The sequence below is a fragment of the Nyctereutes procyonoides genome, unplaced genomic scaffold, assembly GCF_905146905.1.
Source record: "Nyctereutes procyonoides isolate TBG_1078 unplaced genomic scaffold, NYPRO_anot_genome, whole genome shotgun sequence".
Classification (NCBI taxonomy): domain Eukaryota; kingdom Metazoa; phylum Chordata; class Mammalia; order Carnivora; family Canidae; genus Nyctereutes; species Nyctereutes procyonoides.
Window position 1 is genome coordinate 53,453,682 of NW_026575020.1, and position 20,528 is coordinate 53,474,209.

Here is a 20,528-nt window from a genome sequence, read left to right on the forward strand (position 1 = left end):
ACCCCATCACTTCCTAAGAATTTCAGTGAAGTACTCCCGACATTCCTTCTACTTTGTTAGGGTTGTTTTTTGCTGGTGAGTTTTCTGTGTCTCTTTCCCCCATCAAAATGTTCAGTGTTTTTTCTAATTTGAAGGCTTCTGCTTTGGCCCCTGGACAGTAACTTGACAAAAAAGATAGATCTATCAAGATAAGATAGAAAAAGATAGATCTAGTTACTAGCTAGAAAAGGTTTTGAGGAAGCATGATCTAGATAGCACGGGTGGGTAACTGTTGCTCCAGGCCCTTTTCCATCACGGGGGTGATTTTATCGATCATAGATACGTTTACATCTACCCGTCGGTTTTACACACACACAACATAGTAGCTTTGCTTGTAATATCCTCTTGCCAAATACAGGAGACCCATCCCTGTTTGGTCCCAGCTCCTTCAAAACTACAAGTAAGTGGGTGTGCTGTTGTAAGGCCAGCATGTATTTGCACATCTCTCTCCCCTCAAAACTTGAATTCTGGCTCTATCTTCTGCTTTATCTACCTTTTCTATTCCCAGTCCCTGGTCTCTCTCTAATTATCCCCAATGGGAGTAATTTAATTCTGCATCAATTTCTCATGGTTAGGGGAAAGGTATACTAGACTTCTCCATAAGGAAAAATTCGTGGTTGAGGAAAAGAGTGCTACTTTTGGTTATCTTAGTCTAATATTACTAAGTTCATTGAAATTCCAAAAACTAGCCTTTTTTTTTTTTTTAAAGATTTTATTTATTTGTAAGAGACACAGGCAGATAGACAAACAGGCTCCCTGCGGGGAGACTCAACCCAGGAACTCTGGCATCATGCCCTGAGCCATACAGGCTTCCCCAAAACTAGTTTTCATTTTGAAAGGGCTTTGTGTCCATCCTTTGCAAATGCCCTTTAAGAGCGGTACCTGGGGAGGGATGCTCCCTCCACTTCCCCCTTTGTTCTCAGTCTAGGTCTGAAACCCTTCCAGCTGCCAAGGTGGCGGAGAACACCAGATAGCCTTACGCCCACTTCCCCAGACCCCTCAAGCAGGCTGCAGCAGGCTACAATGGCCTGTGGCCGGGTCCAGGCCACTGCCTGTTTTGTAAATAAAGTTTCCCTAAAGCTCAGCCCTGCTCCTTTGGTTAGGTGTTGCCTATAGCGGCAGAGCTGAGTAGTTGTGACAGAGACCAAGGGGTTTGCAAAGTTGAATCAGCTATGACCATGTGTGGCCCCTGCCCTAGAGGGGTGGGACCCTCCCAGGAGCCTCTGGAGTGTTGACAGCAACTTGGGAATCACTGCTCTAAAATGTTTCAAGTTAGGAAACACATTTAAGTAGACACCTTTCTTTTTTTTAGATTTCATTTATTTATCCACAAGAGACAGGCAGAGGGAGAAGCAGAAGAGAGAATGCAGGGAGCCCAACGTGGGACTCAATCCCAGATCTCCAGGATCACACCCTGGGCCGAAGGTGGTGCTAAACCACTACTGATCCACCCGGGCTGCCCAGTAGTAGACCCTTTTCTTGAGGGGATACCTGGATGGCTCACTCGGTTAAGTGTCTGCCTTTGGCTCAGGTGATAATCTCAGGGTCCAAGGATCGAGCCCCTCATCGGGCTCCCAGCTCAGGAAGCCTGCTTTTCCCTCTCCTGCTGCCCTCCCCCCCCCCCCCCCGCTGTGCTCACTCTGTCAAATAAATAAAATCTTTAAAAAAAACAAAAACCTTTCTTGAGTTAGAACCTTGAGTGTCCTGGTGCTGCCCACAACACAGAAGTGCGGTGGTGGCCCTGAGGGGCAGCTCGGAGATGCCCCAAGACTGACTTGCTATCAAGAACGCTTAGCACTACTATAGATTCTTGTCAGAATCAGAATGCTAGGGCAGCCCGGGTGGCTCAGCGGTTTAGCCTGATCCAGGAGACCCAGATCAAGTTCCACATTAGGCTCCCTGCATGGAGCCTGCTTCTCTCTCTGCCTGTGTCTCTGCCTCTCTCTCTCTCTCTCTCTGTGTGTGTGTCTCTCATGAATAAATAAGATCTTTAAAAAAAATGCTAGGTCAGTGGGATGCCTGAGTGGCTCAGCGGTTGAGTGTCTGCCTTCGGCTCAGGAAGTGATCCCCAGATCCGGGATTGAGATCCACATCAGGCTACCTGTGGGGAGCCTGTTTCTCCCTCTGCCTATGTCTCTGCCTCCCCTCCCCTTCTCGTAAATAAATAAAATATTTTTTAAAAAAATGCTAGACCAATGTAATGGTTTCATTTATGAAAAATATTTTTCATCCCTGAAGATAAGTTCCTTAATGAGAAGAGTGAACTACGTAATCATGATCCCACTGGTCCTAAAAGGACAGCTGCTGTTTTTTGCCAAATTTAAGACAAAGGTGGGATCCTGCACTCAAAAGAGAATGTTTAATCTGACATGGTCCATACCAAGAATCCTAACTCCCATGTAGGAGGAAAGAAGAAACGAAGAAAGAGTCTTAACTGAGGCCTTTGAACTTGATAACTGAACGTGGATTCTTAAATGGTCCAGGGGACTAGAGGTAGTAGCCCTTGGCAGGGTCTCCGGATTCCTCGGTAACGCCCACAGCCGGAGAGGGAGAGTACCTGTCTGCTCGCTGCCACCATCTGGGATGGGGGGATGCTTGAAGACCTTTCATCCCGTCTTTTAAGGATGTCTTTATAAAGTTCCAAATAATCTGAGTTGTTGAGGTCAGCTGATAACCGTTGATTCTTTTCCTGGATTCAGGTCCAGACGAACTACGCGATCAAGGGATTTTACTCCATAGCACCAGCTTGCAGTCGTAACATAAACCTGGTTTGTGAAGATACATGTATTGCTCATGTATGCAAATATCCCTCCAAGAGAAGTTCATTTGCACAGCCAGTCCCAGTCACGTATGTGGTCTTGCGGGTGCAAGGCTTCATCCAGAAAGACTAGAGATTCTTTTCAAAACTGGAATTATAGATGAGTGAGCCTGACCTGCAGAAGCCAGTGCCCGCAGACTGGAGGCAGGAGTAACTGCTCATCTCTTCACAAAGCCAAGAAAAGTCAGGAATGCTCTTGATTTGATGTACCAGGTTAAACAGCCTCAATTTTGTCTCCCAAAATGCTGCTACATGTCTTCCACGGCACCGGCAGGGGCTCCCTTTAGGTCAGCAACAGTGCTTGGGTTCTGCTTCCACGGCAGCAGCTTGATTGAGTTCCCAAACAAGTCTTCCAGCAGCATGCAGAGAACCCATACAAACAATCCACATCCACCTTCCTGTCCACCTTGGAGAAGACTCGCAAGGGGGGGCGGGGGTCCCATTCTGGAAGGTTGGAAATACTTGTAGGCAGGCCCAAAAGCCCTGGCTGTACTCTTGTGGTCTGTGTAGGGTGGGTTATCCCCGGTGTTAGCTACCGGAATTTAAGCCTGAATGAGAATATCTGAAATAGAGTGTACTAGAGAAAGTACTTTTTTCTAATGCACATTAAAAGATTTGGCTGTTAGAATCGATGGTTATGTTAGCAGTGGGGTATTTTACTCCTTATGGGAAACCCTATCTGCTGCCACTGTTCTTAGTCCTTTTTATCTTGATTTATAGATCATCCTAATTACCCTGCTCCCTGTGTTCCTCCTACATGTGATTACTACCACTCCTCATAACAAAAAAAAATTTAAAATACGTATTTTTAATCCCCCTCTTACTATTTGCCTCTTCCAGACCCTCACCTTTGATATGGGTAGGTGTGGCCTTGGGCAAGTTATCTAGCTTACTGGAGCCTCTTTGGATGGTCTGAACTGTACAGTGAGGATGGTCATACCTACCTGGCAGAGATTTGGTGAGATGAGAAGTCCCGTATCAGTGAATTCCAGCTAAGGCTGACATACAGCAGGAATTAAGTTATAACAGCTCTCCTGCAACTTCTGTGGCATCAGATTCTAAATGTGAACCAAGCAAGGAAGACCCCACCACAACCCACACTAAAGTCTGGCTGCCATTTGGGTGCCCGCTCTGTCAAAGCTAAGCGCTGTGCAAAGTTCTTTACTTGCATCTCTCATTTTATCCTTCTGACCATCCCGTGAGGCAGGTGCCATGCTCATTTTTCACAGGAAGAAGCTGAGGATTGAGATTAAGTGGTCTGCCTCCATTGTTTTGTGGCATTTGTCTCAGGAGCTGCCGTGCTGTGGGCCAACATTCTTTTATTTTTTATTTATTTATTTTTTTTTAATTTATTTTTATTTTATTTATTTATGATAGGCACACAGTGAGAGAGAGAGAGAGAGAGAGAGGCAGAGACATAGGCAGATGGAGAAGCAGGCTCCATGCACTGGGAGCCTGACGTGGGATTCGATCCTGGGTCTCCAGGATCGCGCCCTGGGCCAAAGGCAGGCGCCAAACCGCTGCGCCACCCAGGGATCCCCCAACATTCTTTTAGACTGCTGTGTCCCCTTACCCTCCATCTCTGGGTGGGCCGGGCAGCTGTCTCCATCTGCCAAAGGTGGAGGGGGCCGGTGCCATTCCTACCACACACCTACTATTTTCTCTGCTTCCCCAAAAGGCTCGACTTAGCCTCCCCACTCCTCTCCCAGTGGATTAAATCGCATTGCCATCTGACTTAGGCATCAGCATAGATAGTATGGCATTAAATGGTCTATGTCACTCCCTCGCCTCCCCCAAGAAAAGCCTTGTTTGTACCAGCTCTCTCCCAAAACTCCTCACATAAGGCATGCACAGAATATAGCCTTAAATTTAAGTAAGCCATACAGGGAAGCAGCTGTCATGCTAAAGAAAACCGTTGGATTTAAGCACTAGTTTATAGCAGCAGGTGAGGCCATATGCACAAGAATTGGTGCATGCAGCCCAGGCCTGTCTGTGGCAAAGTGTACATACAGGAGCTGTGCAAAGTGTAATGCTTGCATTTCCCACAGACCTGAGTTTGGGGTGTACATACATTCTGCTCCCCCATTTATGGATACCTCGTCCTACCACAGTCCATCTGCCTCCAGGCTTGTCGTATTTTTAGCAGCTCGTTCATTGTAAGATTAGAGGAAATAAGCCTGTGTGCAGCAGGCTACTACTTCCGCATCTCACACCCTGTTCAGGACGACAATAGGGCTCACTGGGACATTGGGAACAGAGGATCCCACAGGATGACCATTGGGTATCTTCACTGGGAGGTCTTCAGTTACTGCACAGACCAGGGGTTATTTTTTGGTAACTCCTACCTGTTGGAGTCTTACTGCACTGGCTGGCATAATGGCCCATTTTTCGACACTAAAAGAGAAAGATTAATAGAGTGACTTTTTGTAAATCAAATCCCCAGAGAAATACCCAAAACTGTCTAGGGAACCATAAGAGCTAATTATCTGTCATTCTAAGGAATTTGATGGATTCTCTCTTAAAGGAACTTCCATTTCAGGCCCGAAAGACTTGGAGAGTCAAACCAGCATCACTTTCCCAGGGAACAGGGCTCTGGATGTTCAAAGGCCCCACCATCAAATGCATGAGAAAGGCAAGAGCTCTGCTCCCTTCCCTTTCCTGATGGAGCTTTCTCTTACAGCATAGAGAAGTCAGAAGCACAGGACAATGAAGACATTATCTCATGAAGTTATGTTTTTCTTCCTGATAATCAGAAAATAGCAAAAAAAAAAAAAAAAAATCCACAACAAAACCAGAAAAACAAGGTGCTACATTCCCTTCCTCACCAAACCCTGCCCACCCCCCAGTATATATGAACTCAGAATTTGTAGGAAGCAAAGAATAAGGTAAAAGCTGTTTAACTTAGAGCTTTTAAAGAAAGACAAAGTCTGGCCAGGGATGTGAGTCAGATGAGGTTGTAGAGACCTAGCAGGAACTTTGGGTTACTGGTGCCCCCCCCAACTCCCCTCATTCAGTCCTACACCCCAGTGTGTTCTTACCCAACCGAAAGGGAGTCACACGCTGCAGCTGCTCACCCCATCCTCCCCACCCCCCACGCCCACACACGTGGCAGTAGCAAGGTCTGTCCGCAGCTACCCACCCTGTAGCACGGGCCCTGCTCCTGTGCCCTGAGCCCCAAGGGGTAGGAGACCTGGTGCTCCTGGGGCCTCCTCTAAGGGTGGGGAAGCAGGCAGGCCGTCAGGGAAGGGGGCTTGCGAGGCTCCCAGGCAGAAGCAGCAGATGCTGAGCCCCGTGGCCAGTGGACAAGCTGCTGATAAGGTCAGGAGGAATCGCTGCAGATGTGGTGACTTTACACCGAGGGCGGAGGCCCTGGCCAGGGGTTTAGGCGGAAACCAGGTTTCCAGAGGCCTTTATTTACAGTTTTAGCTGCCAAAGGCATGGCTCCTGATGAGAAGTAGAGTCAGGTTTGCAAACTGCCCCACCGTCACTGAAGAGGCTTCCCACCTTCTGGCAGAGATCCCAGGCAGGAGCAGTAGGGGGCACCGTCCCCAAGCCCGCGCCGCCTTCCCTGTGGCCGCTGGACCGGATGTGGGACCGCACTGATCAACTGGGCCTGAGCAGAGCCCTGTTCCCACGCCCGGGTCGACCTCGGTCGGACTCATCCGCAGCCCGACACTCAGTCATCCAGATCAAGGGGCACGGAGCCTTTCTGTAGAAGACCAGATCCTAAAGATCCGTGGCTCTGCAGGCCCTCGGGCCTGCCGTCATAGGCGTGAGGCGGGCTGTGGCTGATCCGGAAACGATGGGTTTTGCCCTGATCCAGTAAAGCTACGAGAACTGACAGTTTCATTTTCCTATGTTACAATATATTCTTTTGTTTGCTTTTTTTTTTTTTTTTTTTTTTTTTTACTCCCCCCACGATCTTATTTTAAAAATCATTCTTAGGCGCCAGGCTGTACAAAAACAGGCTGTGGCCAGATCTGGCCTGCAGGCTGTAGTCGGCTGGCCCCCTTGTAGGGAGGCGCTCGGGGAGAAGGGGTATGTTCCCACAGGGACTGGGCACAACCAGGAAGGCCCTGATTCAGGATAACACAAATCCAGGGCTGGGCCCCTTGTTCTTTATTTAAAAACCACATGCATTGGGCACCTGGTTGGCTCAGTTGGTAGAACACGCCACTCTTAATCTCGGGGTCATGAGTTCAAATCCCATGTTGGGAATAGAGATTACTTACACACACGCACACAAACACACACACACACACACACACACATGCACGCTATCCAGCCAAGGAGAAGGAAAGCCTCAGGGGCCGACAGGACTAAAGCAGAGGTTACCGAGGTTGGAGGGGGTTTGGGTGGTGGCGTGTGCCTTTCCCACGATGGGTACTTGGAGCAGATCGTGTGAGAGTGAGGGCTGTGCATAGTGCGGTGCCAGAGAGAGAGCTCCCCAGGGAGCATGTGCAGTAAAGGGAGCGAGACACACCTGCCCCTCCCTGCCTGCACTCACCTTCGCGTAGCTCGAGTTGAATAAAAGATTCATCTTGGGACTGAGGGAAGTACAGGGAGAGCCGATTACAGCCTGGCTCCAGCCCCCCGCCCCCCATCACCTGCTCATTAGCATGCTCCGTGCCAGCCGCTGCAGATTTCCTGTTTCTGAGCCCTGTGGGGAAGGAGCCCATACCCCAGCCAGGGGATGCAGGAGAACTGCAGAGGGTTGGGGTGGGTCTTCAGTGTTTCTAGTCATTTCTAGAACAGTCTGTGAAGAGCTCTATGCCCGTGCCCAGCACGAACACACATCAGCAGCCTGGGGTGGAGTTAGTGCAGCACCAGGCGGGGGACGGGGCAGTGTGCACAGGGTAAGCTAGCAAGGAGACCCCTGGGCAGATGCTCACCAGACACTTCACTTCCCACCTCGGGCCAGTGAAGCTATGGAAAGATCTAGATCCAGAAGCCAGGGAACGGGCCCCGTACTAGGCAGGAGTTGCTGGTGCAGGGGTCATACTTACTGTGCAAATTGGCAGTGAGTTCCCTTGGGGCAGAAGCCCACTAAGTAGTTAACACACATGATCTTACGGACGTGGCGCTGCTTACACAGGGACCCTGCCGGGCAAAGCACAGCCAGAAACACATGACAAAGCTCACGGGGAGGCTATGGCAGTCATAGGCTCCCCACGTCAGGGGTGTGTAAATCTCCCTGAACCTTCCAGACTGCCCCAAACAGCTGCTTCCTAGCCATGTGACCGGGAGGGGAAAGGTGACCTTGGAATATGTTGGGGTGAGGGTCAGCTGGCCAGTCCTGGGCAGCGGGGTTGGAAGTGTCCCTAATACACTGTGTCTTGGAGGATCCACATGGCTGTAGATGGTCATCTGCTGTCTTTGCTTAGCTCCAGAAGGTACGACTGAAGAAAGGCTAACCCTACAGCTTACTTATCTTCCCCTAAAATCCCCCAAAACCAACACCACTGAGACCTCAGAACAATGTGCCTGAAGACAAAGGAAGATCAAGCACATGGTACTCAGAGCAGGGACTCTGATGGGGGGAGCCTGCCTCTTCCTGGGGTAGGTGGAGCAAGCTTCAGTGGCAGCACAGCCCCAGGTACGCAGGTAAGAGAAGTAGTGAAGAGAATGCACTAGAACGTCTCCTGTGGGTCAGCCCCTGCGCCAAGATTCCCACGGGGTCCTATAGCTGAGCGGCTCTACAACCCTCCGAGGGAGGCATAAGTGAGGAAATGAATTCAGCAGTCTGTTCCAGTCACACAGGTGATACATTCTGAAGTCCGCTGCAGGAGGCCGTCCCGTGCCACACCAGGCTGAATGCTGGAAGGTCGCAGAGCGGGCCCTGGGCGGAACTAGGGGAAAGAGCTTGTTGGAAAGGCCTCACGGGGCCTCATCAGGAATATGCCTCCCTCCCCTGCTGGGGACCTGCCCCCCGCCCCGTCCTGATCACCCTACCACTGGGCTCCCTACCACTGGGGCCTCACCATCCTTGCAGAAACCTTGGTCATACCAAGGACAGTCCCGGGTCTTGAAGGCTGGAGTCACGTGGAGGAAGGGACATTCCTTGCTGTTGCAATCACCTGAAAAGTCCGGCATTCTTAAAGAGCATTCTTGAAGTCTTTATTGTCACTTCCGCCCGCCCCAAACAGGACTGACCTTGGCCCTTCTTTAGAAGCCACCGGCCTGCCTTCTGTCATCAGCCGCTTCTCCAAGACAACAAGGTTTTTTCTAATCCGCCCTGCAATCTAAGGAGGATGGACCCCAAGACTACTGGTTAAGCAGAGCGTGGGCAGGAATAAGCACATCTGGAAGAGTTGAGGCCGGGCCCGAGGAGGGATGGGAACGGGAGGCATTTGGAGGCCACCAGAGAGGAAGGAATGAGAGGAGACGTGGGGAGGGAAGACCCAGAGAGCGAGCAGCTACAGATCCAAGAAGACACATCGTGGACGCATCATGATGAAAGCCCTCTCTGCTTCTTCACCACGAGACCGACGATTCGCCCAGAATCGGGGCACAGTCCTTTTTGGCGGAAATGCCAAGAGCAGTGCCCAGGGCTCCAAAGTTGGCACCGGGGTGATGCTAGGCGAGACACAGAGGGACCCCTGTAGTATCCCAGCACTGTAGCCTGTCTGTGGGTCGGACCAGGACTCAGGTCCCCTAGAAGGAGCCAAACCACTTGAGAATTGTGACAAGAACCCTCCTGGATTTCTCTTAGGGGCCCAGGGGCTTTGAAGGAGCCCACGGGGAGGATTCAGCTCATTTTTCACCTCATTTGAGGTAGAGAACCAGTGACTGCTTCCCATCTCATCCTCCTTAAAAATCTGCAACTCGGTACTTCTCAGGACCAAAAGGAACTTCACGGTGTTCACCCCATTAGTTTTCAAACTGCTCCGGAGTCTATTTTATACGTTGTGCTTCTGCAAAGCAGGTTTCCCCGGGACAAGAGTGCCCCGGATGCCGAAGGGTTTTAAGCCATCATTCCCTCCCGGCCCTCCCACCTCTCGAACAAGGACCCCAGGGCTCAGACAGGGGAAATCCCATGTCCACATTCACCCAGCCTCCTCACATTGACGAGGGGCTTAAGTGCTGATCTGGCCTCAGAGGAATGGAAGTGACATCCCTGCCGCCACCACCACCACCACCACCACCATACCCCCCACCACCCCCAAGACTGGTGAGCACTGGACAGGCCAGGTGGTGGGAAGTCACCTGTGCAAGGCTCCCTTTCTGGCCTGGCCTGGGTGCCCGTCTCCGCCTTCCTCTGCCGGCCAGCAGGTGGCCCCCACACCTCACCCTGCACTCAGCCCTGCAGAGCCCCCCCCCAGCTTCCTTTCAGAAGCACACAGCCAGCAGCGGGGCCTAGGACCCTGGCCCCCTTCAGCTGCCCCTTCCTGCTCCAGCACCTCCCAACGGAACGTCCCATACAAAGCAATTTACTTCGAAGGAGAGTGACAATTACTTTGATAGGACCTTAAAGCTATTCCCTCATTTACTCCAAGAGCAGCAAGAGAGGTTACCCGCTACCATCAGGGATTTGCATGGACGCCCCTCATGATGAGACGCATTTGAGGGCAGAAGGGAACCTGGTCCTACTCCTGTCCCCATCCCCATTCCCAGCACAGTATCTGAGTCCCAGAAGAAAACCCAACCAAGTTTCACGGAAGGAATTAGTAAGTAGCATTTTTAAACGAAAGAGGTTTAGGCGGTGACCGGGGGAGCGGGGCTCAGGGTAAACTTTGTCCTTCCTTCCAAAGAACACATGCGGGTAGCTGACCTTCAACTCCAAGCAGGCAGGACACAGAGCATTGGCCTGGGAGGAGCTTTTCGAGGATGCTTTGCTTTCTTCCCGCATACCCAGGCCTGCCCCTACTGCCCCCACAACCCCCCGCCCCATCCCGCCATGGGCTCTAATGAGGAACAGCCACCCCTGGAGCTGTCTCAAGAGGTCCCTGGAGACTGTGCCAGCTCTCTCCCTCCAGGTCACTCTTTTGGAACAGTTTGAAAAGCACTGGACTAGATAATCCTTAGGGCTCCTTCCAGCTCTGGAAGGAACAGAGCTGAAGAATTTTATTGGGAAGATGCCTTATGAGATCTGAAACACATTCACAGACCATTCTTAAATGAGGTGGCAAGTGGCCCGGCTTCCCCCTCTGCAGCCCTGTGGACGACAGAAGGAGGTCTTGAGGCCAAGGGAAGGAGGACACTGGTCCAGACCTGACCACACAAGATAATTTTAGAGGCTATGGCTTCTGGACCTCATGACTGCATGTTTACAGTTACGTTGTGTTGCCAACAAGAGAGGCTAGTTTTCCACTTACGGAAGCAATGTAAAGTTTTCTTCTAAAATAAGACTTAATAGGGGTACCTGAGGGGCTCAGTCGGTTGGGCGTCAGCCTTCGGTTCAGATCATGATCCCAGAGTCTCCGGATTGAGCCCCAAGTCAGCCTCCCTGCTCAGCAGGAGTCTGCTTCTCCCTCTCCCTCCTCCTGCTCCCTCTCTGTCTCTCAAATAAAATATTTTATTTTATTTTTTTAAGATTTTATTTATTTATTCGTAAGACACACACAGAGAGAGGCAGAGACACAGGCAGAGGGAGAAGCAGGCTCCCTGCGGGGAGCCTGATGCAGGACTCGATCCCAGACCCGGGGATCACATCCTGAGCCAAAGGCAAGATGCTCAGCTCAACCGCTGAGCCACCCAGGCGTCCCGAATAAAATATATTTTTTAAAATAAGACTTAATAATAGCAAGACCACAGAAAGAGTAGACAATGATACTGGTCAATGGCACAGGTGCTCTGTGTGTTTCACAAGCATCGCGAAAGTGGCTTCCAAGTGCTGCCGTTTGGGGACCCCTGGCCTGGACCCCCCTGGGGCAGAGAGATGGCCCAATCCAGGCCTGTTTCTGGACAGTCGGGGTATGTGATTAAACCAGGACTGCAGAGGGAAACAATTCAGCCTTTGATGCCAGCCACACCCTCCCCTTCCCTTGGGGCTGCAGGGGTGGGGTTGGGAGGGCCGCAGGTGTGCCCCCAGCCTGCAGGGCAGTGAAACTGGCTCTCCTGTGTCTCGGGGGCTGGAGAAGCAGGCCCGAGGCTCGGAGCGGCCTGGTCTGTCGCCGAGGCACACACGGCCTCCTCTGAGCGCCGCTGTCACAACTTCCACCCACCTCCCAGCCGCCACCGCCAACCTCCAGGGGAAGGGCCAAGCCAGGAAGGGGCTTTACCAAACTTTGAGTAGAAGGAGCACTCGGGCATCCTGGTGACATCGTACTCGTGCAAGAAACTGCACTGGTCGCCCTTCTTACACAGGCCCCGGAGCCAGTGCTTACACACCACCATCTTCTCCCCCTGGTTGTGCCGGAATGGGCAGAGCTTCCCTGGGGACCCAGAGCACCCAGCTGGGAGGCCCCCCACAGCCCACAGCCTGGACCCAGAGCGCCCCCGGGAAGAATTCCCCAGGAGAGGCCTGAGGCTCAGGCCCCAGCTGCACCCCCACAACCCCGTCCCATCCCCTGACACCCCTCCCCCCGTGGAGGCTGGAACAGGGTAGGTGCAGGCAGAGGTGGCATGGAGGGTGACACGGAGGACGCCCTGTAGTCCTGACAGGTGGCTGTTCACACCACCACTACTTTGCCCAGCCTTGCTCTCTGGCTGGCCTGCCCTCGCCCCTCTCAAACCCCAGGACGCCCCGGGGGTCAGGACAGCCCCCAGGTTCGGGGTGCCCACCCCCGCCCCCCACCAGGGAGCAGAGCCATGCATCCAGCTCCCTCCCTCCAGCACGGTCCCTGGCACATCGTGCTCCCTAAGGGCCTCTTCAAACCAGGTCTTAAAAACTCCCCCAGAGGTTGTATTTCCTGAGTCCCGAGACCTAAGGTGCTGACCCGAGAGCCAGCTTTGAAACAACTTAGAAAGAAGTGGAAATGTCTGTAACTCTCTGTTATCTTCCTATACTGGGGCACTGCCCACGGCAGGAAGGAGGCCCCGGTTCCTAAGCTCCTGAGCAGGACCAGCCTCCTGTGTGGCCGACTCTGATAGAAAGGGAGGGAAGCCGGGATGGGGTTCTTTGTAAATAGCCCTCCCCTCGCCGGGGCCAGTGACTTGCTCTGCTGTGTGACCCCCCACCAGAGCCAGAGGAGCGTTACTGTGGCCCAAACCGCTTTGGGGGCAGGACCCAAGGAGGGGGCTCCATCCTGGCTGCACAGAGCGATGTGCAAAGAGTGAGCAATGAGCCGGCTTCCCTCTCACCCCATCGTCCAGGGCTGACAAGACAAATGAGGTGCGAGGTGCAGGGCAGTCCCTCCCTGCCCGGCCCCTCCTGGCCTCCCGGCTTCCCAAGAGCAGAACCACTTGAATCTGAAAAACGGGCCCTAAACTTATTCACAAGAGCAGCGGTGCTTAACCTGGATCTACGGGGGGACTGGGGGCCCCCAGACTGAAGGCAAGGCTTTTGACCCAACCGTGTATTTCTACAGGAAGAGCCTATGAGTGGGCCAGAGCCGGAGGTGGGGACCCCCTGGTTTGAGCCAGGCCTCCTGTATGTGGGGAGAGGAGTTTGCTTGGTCGGGGTCAGGGAGAAACAGGGGGTGCTTGTTGGTAGCATTTCAGAGACTGAAATGGCCAGGGCTGTCTTAGGACGTAAAGAATACTCAGGACAGCTGACCGGGTCCCATACTGATTCAGAGGATGAGAAAGGGGGTGGTGGAGAGAAGGGCGCCGCTTTCCTGGCCGGGAGGAAACTCAAAAAAGCCGGAGGCCTCCTGGGAACACACAGGCTGAGACCCCAAAACAGTCCCACCCCCGGCAAGGCGGGAAGAAGGGAATGTCCCCTCCCAGGTGGCCCTGGCTGAGCCAGAGAAATCCCAGTTGCTGATTCCGCCCTATTCCAGGCCCAGCAGAAGCCCCTGTGGTGTGGCCGCCCCCCACTCCCCCGCCCCGCCACCGCCAGGTTCTCCGGCTGACCCACCTTTCTCACAGGGCCCTTTCGCAAAGAAGTTGCACACAGCTGAGCCCCACTCTGGAAGGGGAAGAAGGAAGGTAGCTTCCTCACAGGCTGCAGCTGCTGGAGGGGCTCTTCCTCCCCAGGAAGTGGCACACACACACCCCCCGCCCCCTGCAACCCTGACCTTCCCCGAGGCTGAGGCCTGGGGGCCCCCAAGTCCTGGCTCTTTGGATGCTGCCCTCCAGGACCAGCCTCGAGGCCTCAGCACCGAAGCCCCCCAACCCTGAGACAGGTGACTGAGGGTCCCAAGGCCCAAGGGAGCTCAGGAGGCCAGTGTGGACCCTCCCGGCTTCTCACAATTCACCTGTGTCTCTCTGCTTTCCCGGTCTGGAAAATGGGCCGCCTGGGAGTCAGCCCCATTTTCCTGGAGTCCTGGAGAGGACGTAAGAGGCCTGAGCCCCTGAGAAGGGAGGGACCAAGCTGGGAATCACAGTTGGCAGGCCCCAGCCCCCCACTGGGCCACAGTGAAGGGGCGGCCCCATCGGGAGCTGAGCAGAGAGGCCTGCGTAGAAGACAGGGGAGGGGGATGCCTCACGGTCCCCCAGAGGGACAGCTGACACCCTGTCCTCACTCACTGTCCATGCCCTGGAAAGACAGGAGTCCAGTGCCCTTCTGCATCTCTACATCCTTCTCGAAGGTGAAGGTGAACTGCTCCAGCCCAGCAATGACCTCCTGCATCTTCCATCTCCAAAACCTGCCCAAGACCCTGCAGGTGGCCCCTATATAGCTCGTTGTCGTCGTTGGAGGCCCTTAAAGGGCCACAGTCTGATGCCACCCCCCCTCATCCCCGGGGGAGCCAGCTGCCAGGTGACAGCTAAGCGACTCTCTAGGCACAGATGTCTCACCACTCCCACCTGATGCAGGTGCAGACGCCCCGGGGGGGCCCCCACGCCCCCACACGGTGTACAGAAGGTGCTGCAGGGGAAGGAGGAGCAAAGCCCTGCAGGCTCCCTGCTCCTCCCGGTGTGTCTTCAAACATGCGACATATGCACAGACGTTACCAAACCTGTGCTCATTCTTTCAACAGGAAGACAAAGCCACAGGTTAAGCTTCAAGAAGACTTGCATAAACCAACCTCTGTGAGGCTGCTCGGATTCCCAGGAGCTGGGGTGGGGGGTAGGGTGCCAAGGGGTGAGAGGGCCGGGGCAGGGGGCTTCCCTCCAATCAGGTCCCAGCCCACCCCTCCCTCTGGGACTCCTGACACCCCTCTTCTGGCCTGAGTGACAAGCCCCACGCGAGCTCCTCATGGGAGAAGGGGGGGGGGAGAAGGAACGAGATCCAGAGGAATCGGAAACAGTTGGATGAATAGCGCTTTGTTTACTCGCACACAACCGCGAGCTGGGCTGGGGGTGGAACCAACCCGAGGCCGCGGCCTCCCCGCCAGGATTCCACAAGCCACCCCAGCGCCTCCCACCCCCTGAGAAAGCGCTTTGTAAACGAAATCTCTATGCAAATGTTGTTTTATTATTATTACGCCACCCCTGCCCCCAGGGCTGGGGACATCTGAAGTGCTTTCAAAGGCGCGCTCTGGGGCTCTAACTGGGGCTCTAACTGGGGCAGGCTGTCCCCTCCCCACCCCCAGCCGGGGCCCTGAACTGGCCTTCCCTCCAATTGGACGGAGCCAATGTTTGCAGAGTCGCGCTGGAACCCACAGTACCCCACGGCCTCCTTCCTGGACGCAGCGGGGAGAGGTGGGCAGCGCCCTGCAGGCCCGAGCCGGCCTACAAGAAGGAGCCTGCTGGCTTTTGTTCTCCCATGACTGCGGCCCCCTCGGCTCCTCCTCCACTGGTTGTTCTTTTGAACTCTGGATCAGAAAGGGAAATAGCTGGAGAGAGAGAGAGAGAGAGAGAGAGAGAGAGAGAGAGAGACCTGGTGCCGAGGTGGGGCCCAGGGCCGGGCAGGAAGGGATCCAAGAGTTTCCAGAAGCCCAGGCCTCCCTCTAGCTTCAATCCCAGGGAGGGGGGACGGTGGGGGAGGCCGAGCTGGGGGCTGTGGGAGGCTGGGCCACCCAGGCCCCTGGGCCAGACGCCCTATTCCTGTGCATGGGTTGGTAATCCAAGGACACATTCCGTCTGTCAACACACCAGCCTGGCAGGGCAGGCGGGCAAATGAGGACACGAAGACTCAGCGAGGCCAAGGGCACACGGTTGGGAAGACGGTGACGACGGAATTCTAATCCGCGTCTCCTGATCCCCTTCCATCAGCATCCACAGAGCATCTGTGTCCTGGGGAGGGGGCGGGGGAGGGGCAAAGGACCGTCCTCCTGCCCTCAGGCACAGCCCAGTCCAGTGGGGAGTACACGATGGTAAAGGGGGATGGTGGGGGATCCCTGGGTGGCTCAGCGGTTTGGCACCTGCCTTTGGCCCAGGGCGTGATCCTGGGGTCCCGGGGTAGAGTCCCGCGTCGGGCTCCCTGCATGGAGCCTGCTTCTCCCTCTGCCTCTGTCTCTGCCTCTCTCTTTCTCTCTCTATATCTATCATGAATAAATAAATAAATAAATAAATCGTTTAAAAATGTCTTAAAAATAAAAGGGGATGGTAATGGCTAACAGGGCGATAAATGGTAGCGGGGGCGTGCTAGGCTGGGCTGGAGGAGCGCCATTCCAGAAGGAAGGCCAGCCAGCCATGGAAGGCCCAGGGGGTGAGGCGACATGGCAGGTGACGGGGGGTGGCCAAGGTGAAGGGTGTGGGTGACAGGATTGGAGAAGCAACACAGGTGTCTCTTAGGGCTTGGTTTTCTATCATGAAGCCAGCAGAGTGCCCCCAAAGGGCTAGAGAGCAACGCACAGCACCCCGAAGACTAGATTGAGGAGGAATGACAGGGCGGGTGGCTATTTAAGGGATGATAAAAATTGGGGTGCCTGGGTGGCTCAGCGGCCCAGGGCGTGATCCCCGGGGTCATGGGATTGAGTCCCACATCGGGCTGCCCGCAGGGAGACTGCTTCTCCCTTTGCCTCTCTCTGAATAAATAAATAAGATATTTTAAAAAGAGGGAAGGATGATAAAAATAATAATTAGAGCCCCGGTGATATCTCCAGGGGTTCTTTCTTCTGCTCCGGTGGCTGGAAAGTGTTCCCCGGCAAAAGCTGAGCGTGGAGGAGGCCCCGGGGCCCACTCTTCCCTCCATCCGGCACCAGCATCCCCTCCTCTTCGGGTCAAGGTCTTGGCCTCCTCCCGGACTCGCTGTCGCACCTCCGTGTGCCCGGCGGCCAGAGGGTGTGCCAAGGACGTCGCCCAGAAGAGCTCCCCACTCCTGATGCTCAACCATCGATTTGGCGCCAGAATGATGACACCCGGCACTCACGGCCTTCGCTTACCCAACAACATGCCTTCTGGGGTGGGTCCAACCGTCTCCCCCGAAAAGGTAGACCAAATCCTTACCCCTGGTACCCTGTGAATGTGACCTGGTTCGGAAATGGGATCTTTGCGGATGTAATCAGGTGACGGATCTCAAGGCGATCAAGCTGGAGTTAGGGTCCTTGCGAGAGAGGAGAGGGAGTTTGGGACGCGCGGAGACGGTCGGGACGCGGAGGAGGAGGCAGGACCTGGGCAGCTCCCGTGGGGTGCCGAGGCCGGCCGGCCACCCCCAGAGGCCCAGACGGAGGCGGGGGATGGTGCTCCCCCGGGGGTTCCCGAAGGAGCCTGCCCTGCCCACACCACCCTCTCGGACTTGTGGCCCCCGCGATGGGAGAGAGCACACGTCTGGTGTCTCAAGCCACCACCTCTGCGGCAATTTGTTACGGTGGCCCCAGCAAACTCATAATCCTCCCGCCTGGCCATTCCGTTTCAGAGGACCTCACTCCTCTGGCAGATGAGCAAATAAACCCACAGGGAAGCGGGTGACTGCCAAAGTCCCTCTGCTAATTGGTATCGACCGGCGGTGGTCTGGGTCTCCCACCTCCTAAGGCCTTTCCTACTCCTCGTGTCACTCAGGCCAGGGGGCTGCCCCCCCATGTATACTACGACCTTGCGCCTCCCCAAGTGGCCCAGCACTTGCTGTGCAAAGACAACAGGCAAGCCCCAGGCCACAGAAGCCCCGGTGATGCCCCAGAGAAGGAGCCGGAATGGGGACCGGGATGCCCCAGCTCTGGGGTGCCCCCTCTCGAACCTCTGTGCCCTGGAGCGTATCCCCAGCCCCCGTGTTTTCATCCAGTAATTAATTCATGGCAGCGGAGTGGACGCGCAAATCGCTCAACAGTGGTGTTAATTTTTAATCACCATCATTATGAGACGTTCATTGAACTCCGGCTGCAGATTTCCTGAATCATCATCACCCTGCCCCTTTCTCTCTATAAATGCACTGTTCCGAAAAGGAGGAGTGCGGGGAGCTCTGGAATTCTCTGGCCGCCAGGAACTGGGGGAGGTCATCTTGCCTGCCGCCCTGGCCTTCGGTCAATGGCAGCCAGTGCTCTTCGGGGCAGGCTGTGGCCAGGCCCCCCTTCCCTGGCATCTGTACATCTGCTCCACTCCCCACTTGGGCACCCTGAGTTCGTGCAAAGAGCATAGGCTTGTGGCATTGGGTAGGCCAGGGTTCAAATCCGGGCTGTGTCGGTCCCCAGCCTGTGATCCTGGGCCATTTAATCACCCCTCTTAGCCCCAGATTCAGCATCAGTGAAATGGGACCCACCGCATGACCTCACCTGGGGTGCCAGCAGTGAGAAGTACATGTGGGTGCCCAATACCAGGGGGCAGCTGTACCCGAGTCATCCTCCCTGGAGGTCTGTGCCATAAGGAGAAAGGACCGGTGTGTCCCCCCTCCCCCAGGTCCATGGGGACACCCTCTTCAAGCCCCTGATAAAAGGTGATGTGGGAGATGAGGGGCTCCATGCTGCTCAGGTGCTGCAGGTGGGCTGCTCTGAGTCCAGGAGGGCCAGGCCGGGTGACTGGATAGCCCTACTGCCGGGATGAGGGGGCTCAGAGGAAGCCCTGGGGACCCCAGCTGCTGCTGCTCAGCTCGGCCCCAAGGACAATGAGCCAGTGTGCCCTGCCCTCTCCACTGCTCTCTGTCCTGGAGATGCCACTTGGCGGTGACAGCTGTTGGCCTCACTATAGCACTTGGAGAGCAGGGCAGGAAGGACTGGCAGCCGGGAGGATCCTACTCTGTCTCTGCCCAAGAGCGTGGTCTCTGGGAGTCTGGTGGCCCTGGGAACGCTACTGTGAGGACGGGATCGACCTCCCCGGGTCCTGGGCACAGTAACGGGACAGATGACCCACTCTCACTCCTCAGGGCCTCCTCCTGTCCTCACTTGCAAGGGCTCAAGTTGCATCTACCCATTTTACAGACTAAGAAACCAAGGCTGTGAGGGGCAAAGGACTGCCCGAAGCCTGCGGGCCCAGTAGATGTCGGAATGGGGACGGGGACTCAGGACCTTCCCTGGCACTTCTAGGGCTGAGCAGTTGAGGTTCACCGTGTACACCATCTTTTCTCTGATTCCCACGAAACCCCAGAAAGAGCCCCATTATTATTATCATTATCATCATCCTCACCATCGTCATCATTATCATCTTCCACGGTTAAGGAAACTGAGGCTCACAGGCTTAGTGACACGAGCTCCGGAAAGGTCACTAAGTCCACACGAGCCCCCAGCCAGCCCAGCCCAACGCCGTGCGGGAAAGCGCCCACCCCCGGGCTGGAGAGATGAGGGGGTGCAAAGGCCACTGAGAGGGCATGCAGGCTGCACCTGTGGCCTGAGAGTCAAGGAGACAGGACTCCTGGGGCCCAGGGGGGTCCGGAAAGCTTTCCTCCCCCGCTGTTGTTGCCTGCATGTGTCTCCGTCTTCAGGCCACCGTCCCCTCTGTGGCCAGAGCCCCTCTAGTCCGAGCAGAGGCTGCTCTGAGGCTCCCGGGGCTCAGGGAGGCGCTCCCACAGGTCCCTGACCCCTGTACCCCGTGGGAAAGAAGCCCTGCCACCAGCAGCTCGGGGGACACCCCAGGCCCAGACCACCAGCAAAAATGAGCTAGCAGAAGCAGGATGGGGCCAGCTCAGGCTCCCCTCTGCTTTCTTCCTACTCATTCGCAGCCCCTCCAGCTGCTCTCACTCCTCTAGGGAGCTGTTCATTCATTCATTCACTCACTCATTCACTCACTCACTCAAAAATATCGTTGAGCTTCCATTCATGCTGAAGGACACAGAATGCACAAGACACAGCTTTTATCTGTGGAAGAATAATGACCCCCAAAGACGACCACGTCCTGATCTTGGAAACCTGTGGACGTGTGATGTGGCAAAGGGGACTTTGCGGATGTGGGGAACTGTCCTGAAATGGGGAGACTACCCTGGATTATCGGGGTGGGCCTAAGTCATCCCCCGGGGCCTTGCAAGTGAGCGGCAGGGGAGCCAGAGGGAGAGAGGAGAGGAGAGAAGAGACAGAGAGAGACTCGAAGAGGAAGAGGTTACTCTGCCGCTTGGAGGATGGAAGGAGGGCCACGAGCCAAGGAAGGCAGGCGGCCTCCAGGGGCTGGAAGAGGTGAGGAAACGGATTCTCCCCCCTGGTATCTCTCCGGAAGAAATGCAGACGTGCTGACACCTTGATTTCACCTCACTTGAAAGCCACTTCGGCCTTCCGGCCTCCAGAACCGTACGGTAATGAACTTGTGGTGGTCTAAGCTACTAAATCCGTAGCCATTTAGTACCAACACCAAGGAAAGGAAGACAAGGAGAAGTTACCTGTAGACA

At 54.9% G+C, this 20,528-nt stretch overlaps 1 protein-coding gene across 1 annotated transcript; it reads right to left on the reverse strand.

The window, feature by feature from the left end:
• Window positions 1-963: 963 nt before the first annotated feature.
• On the reverse strand, window positions 964-14,531 carry CPSF4L (cleavage and polyadenylation specific factor 4 like). The gene is made up of 7 exons (XM_055312434.1): window positions 14,429-14,531; window positions 13,818-13,868; window positions 12,079-12,231; window positions 8,839-8,934; window positions 7,864-7,957; window positions 5,203-5,251; window positions 964-984 (listed from the first exon to the last, which is right to left on the reverse strand). The coding sequence occupies exons 1-7, from the start codon at window positions 14,529-14,531 to the stop codon at window positions 964-966; spliced, it is 567 nt and encodes a 188-aa protein (XP_055168409.1).
• Window positions 14,532-20,528: the final 5,997 nt, after the last annotated feature.

Bases quoted from the DNA above. Each gene is read 5' to 3' on its own strand.
- CPSF4L (XM_055312434.1), bottom strand. From the start codon at position 14,531: ATGCAGGAGGTCATTGCTGGGCTGGAGCAGTTCACCTTCACCTTCGAG. The intron at 13,869-14,428 runs GTGAGTGAGGAC...TTCCCCTTCCAG, and splicing joins GTCTTTCCAGGGCATGGACA to AGTGGGGCTCAGCTGTGTGC. The intron at 12,232-13,817 runs GTGGGTCAGCCG...CTGGGTCCCCAG, and splicing joins GAAAGGGCCCTGTGAGAAAG to GGAAGCTCTGCCCATTCCGG.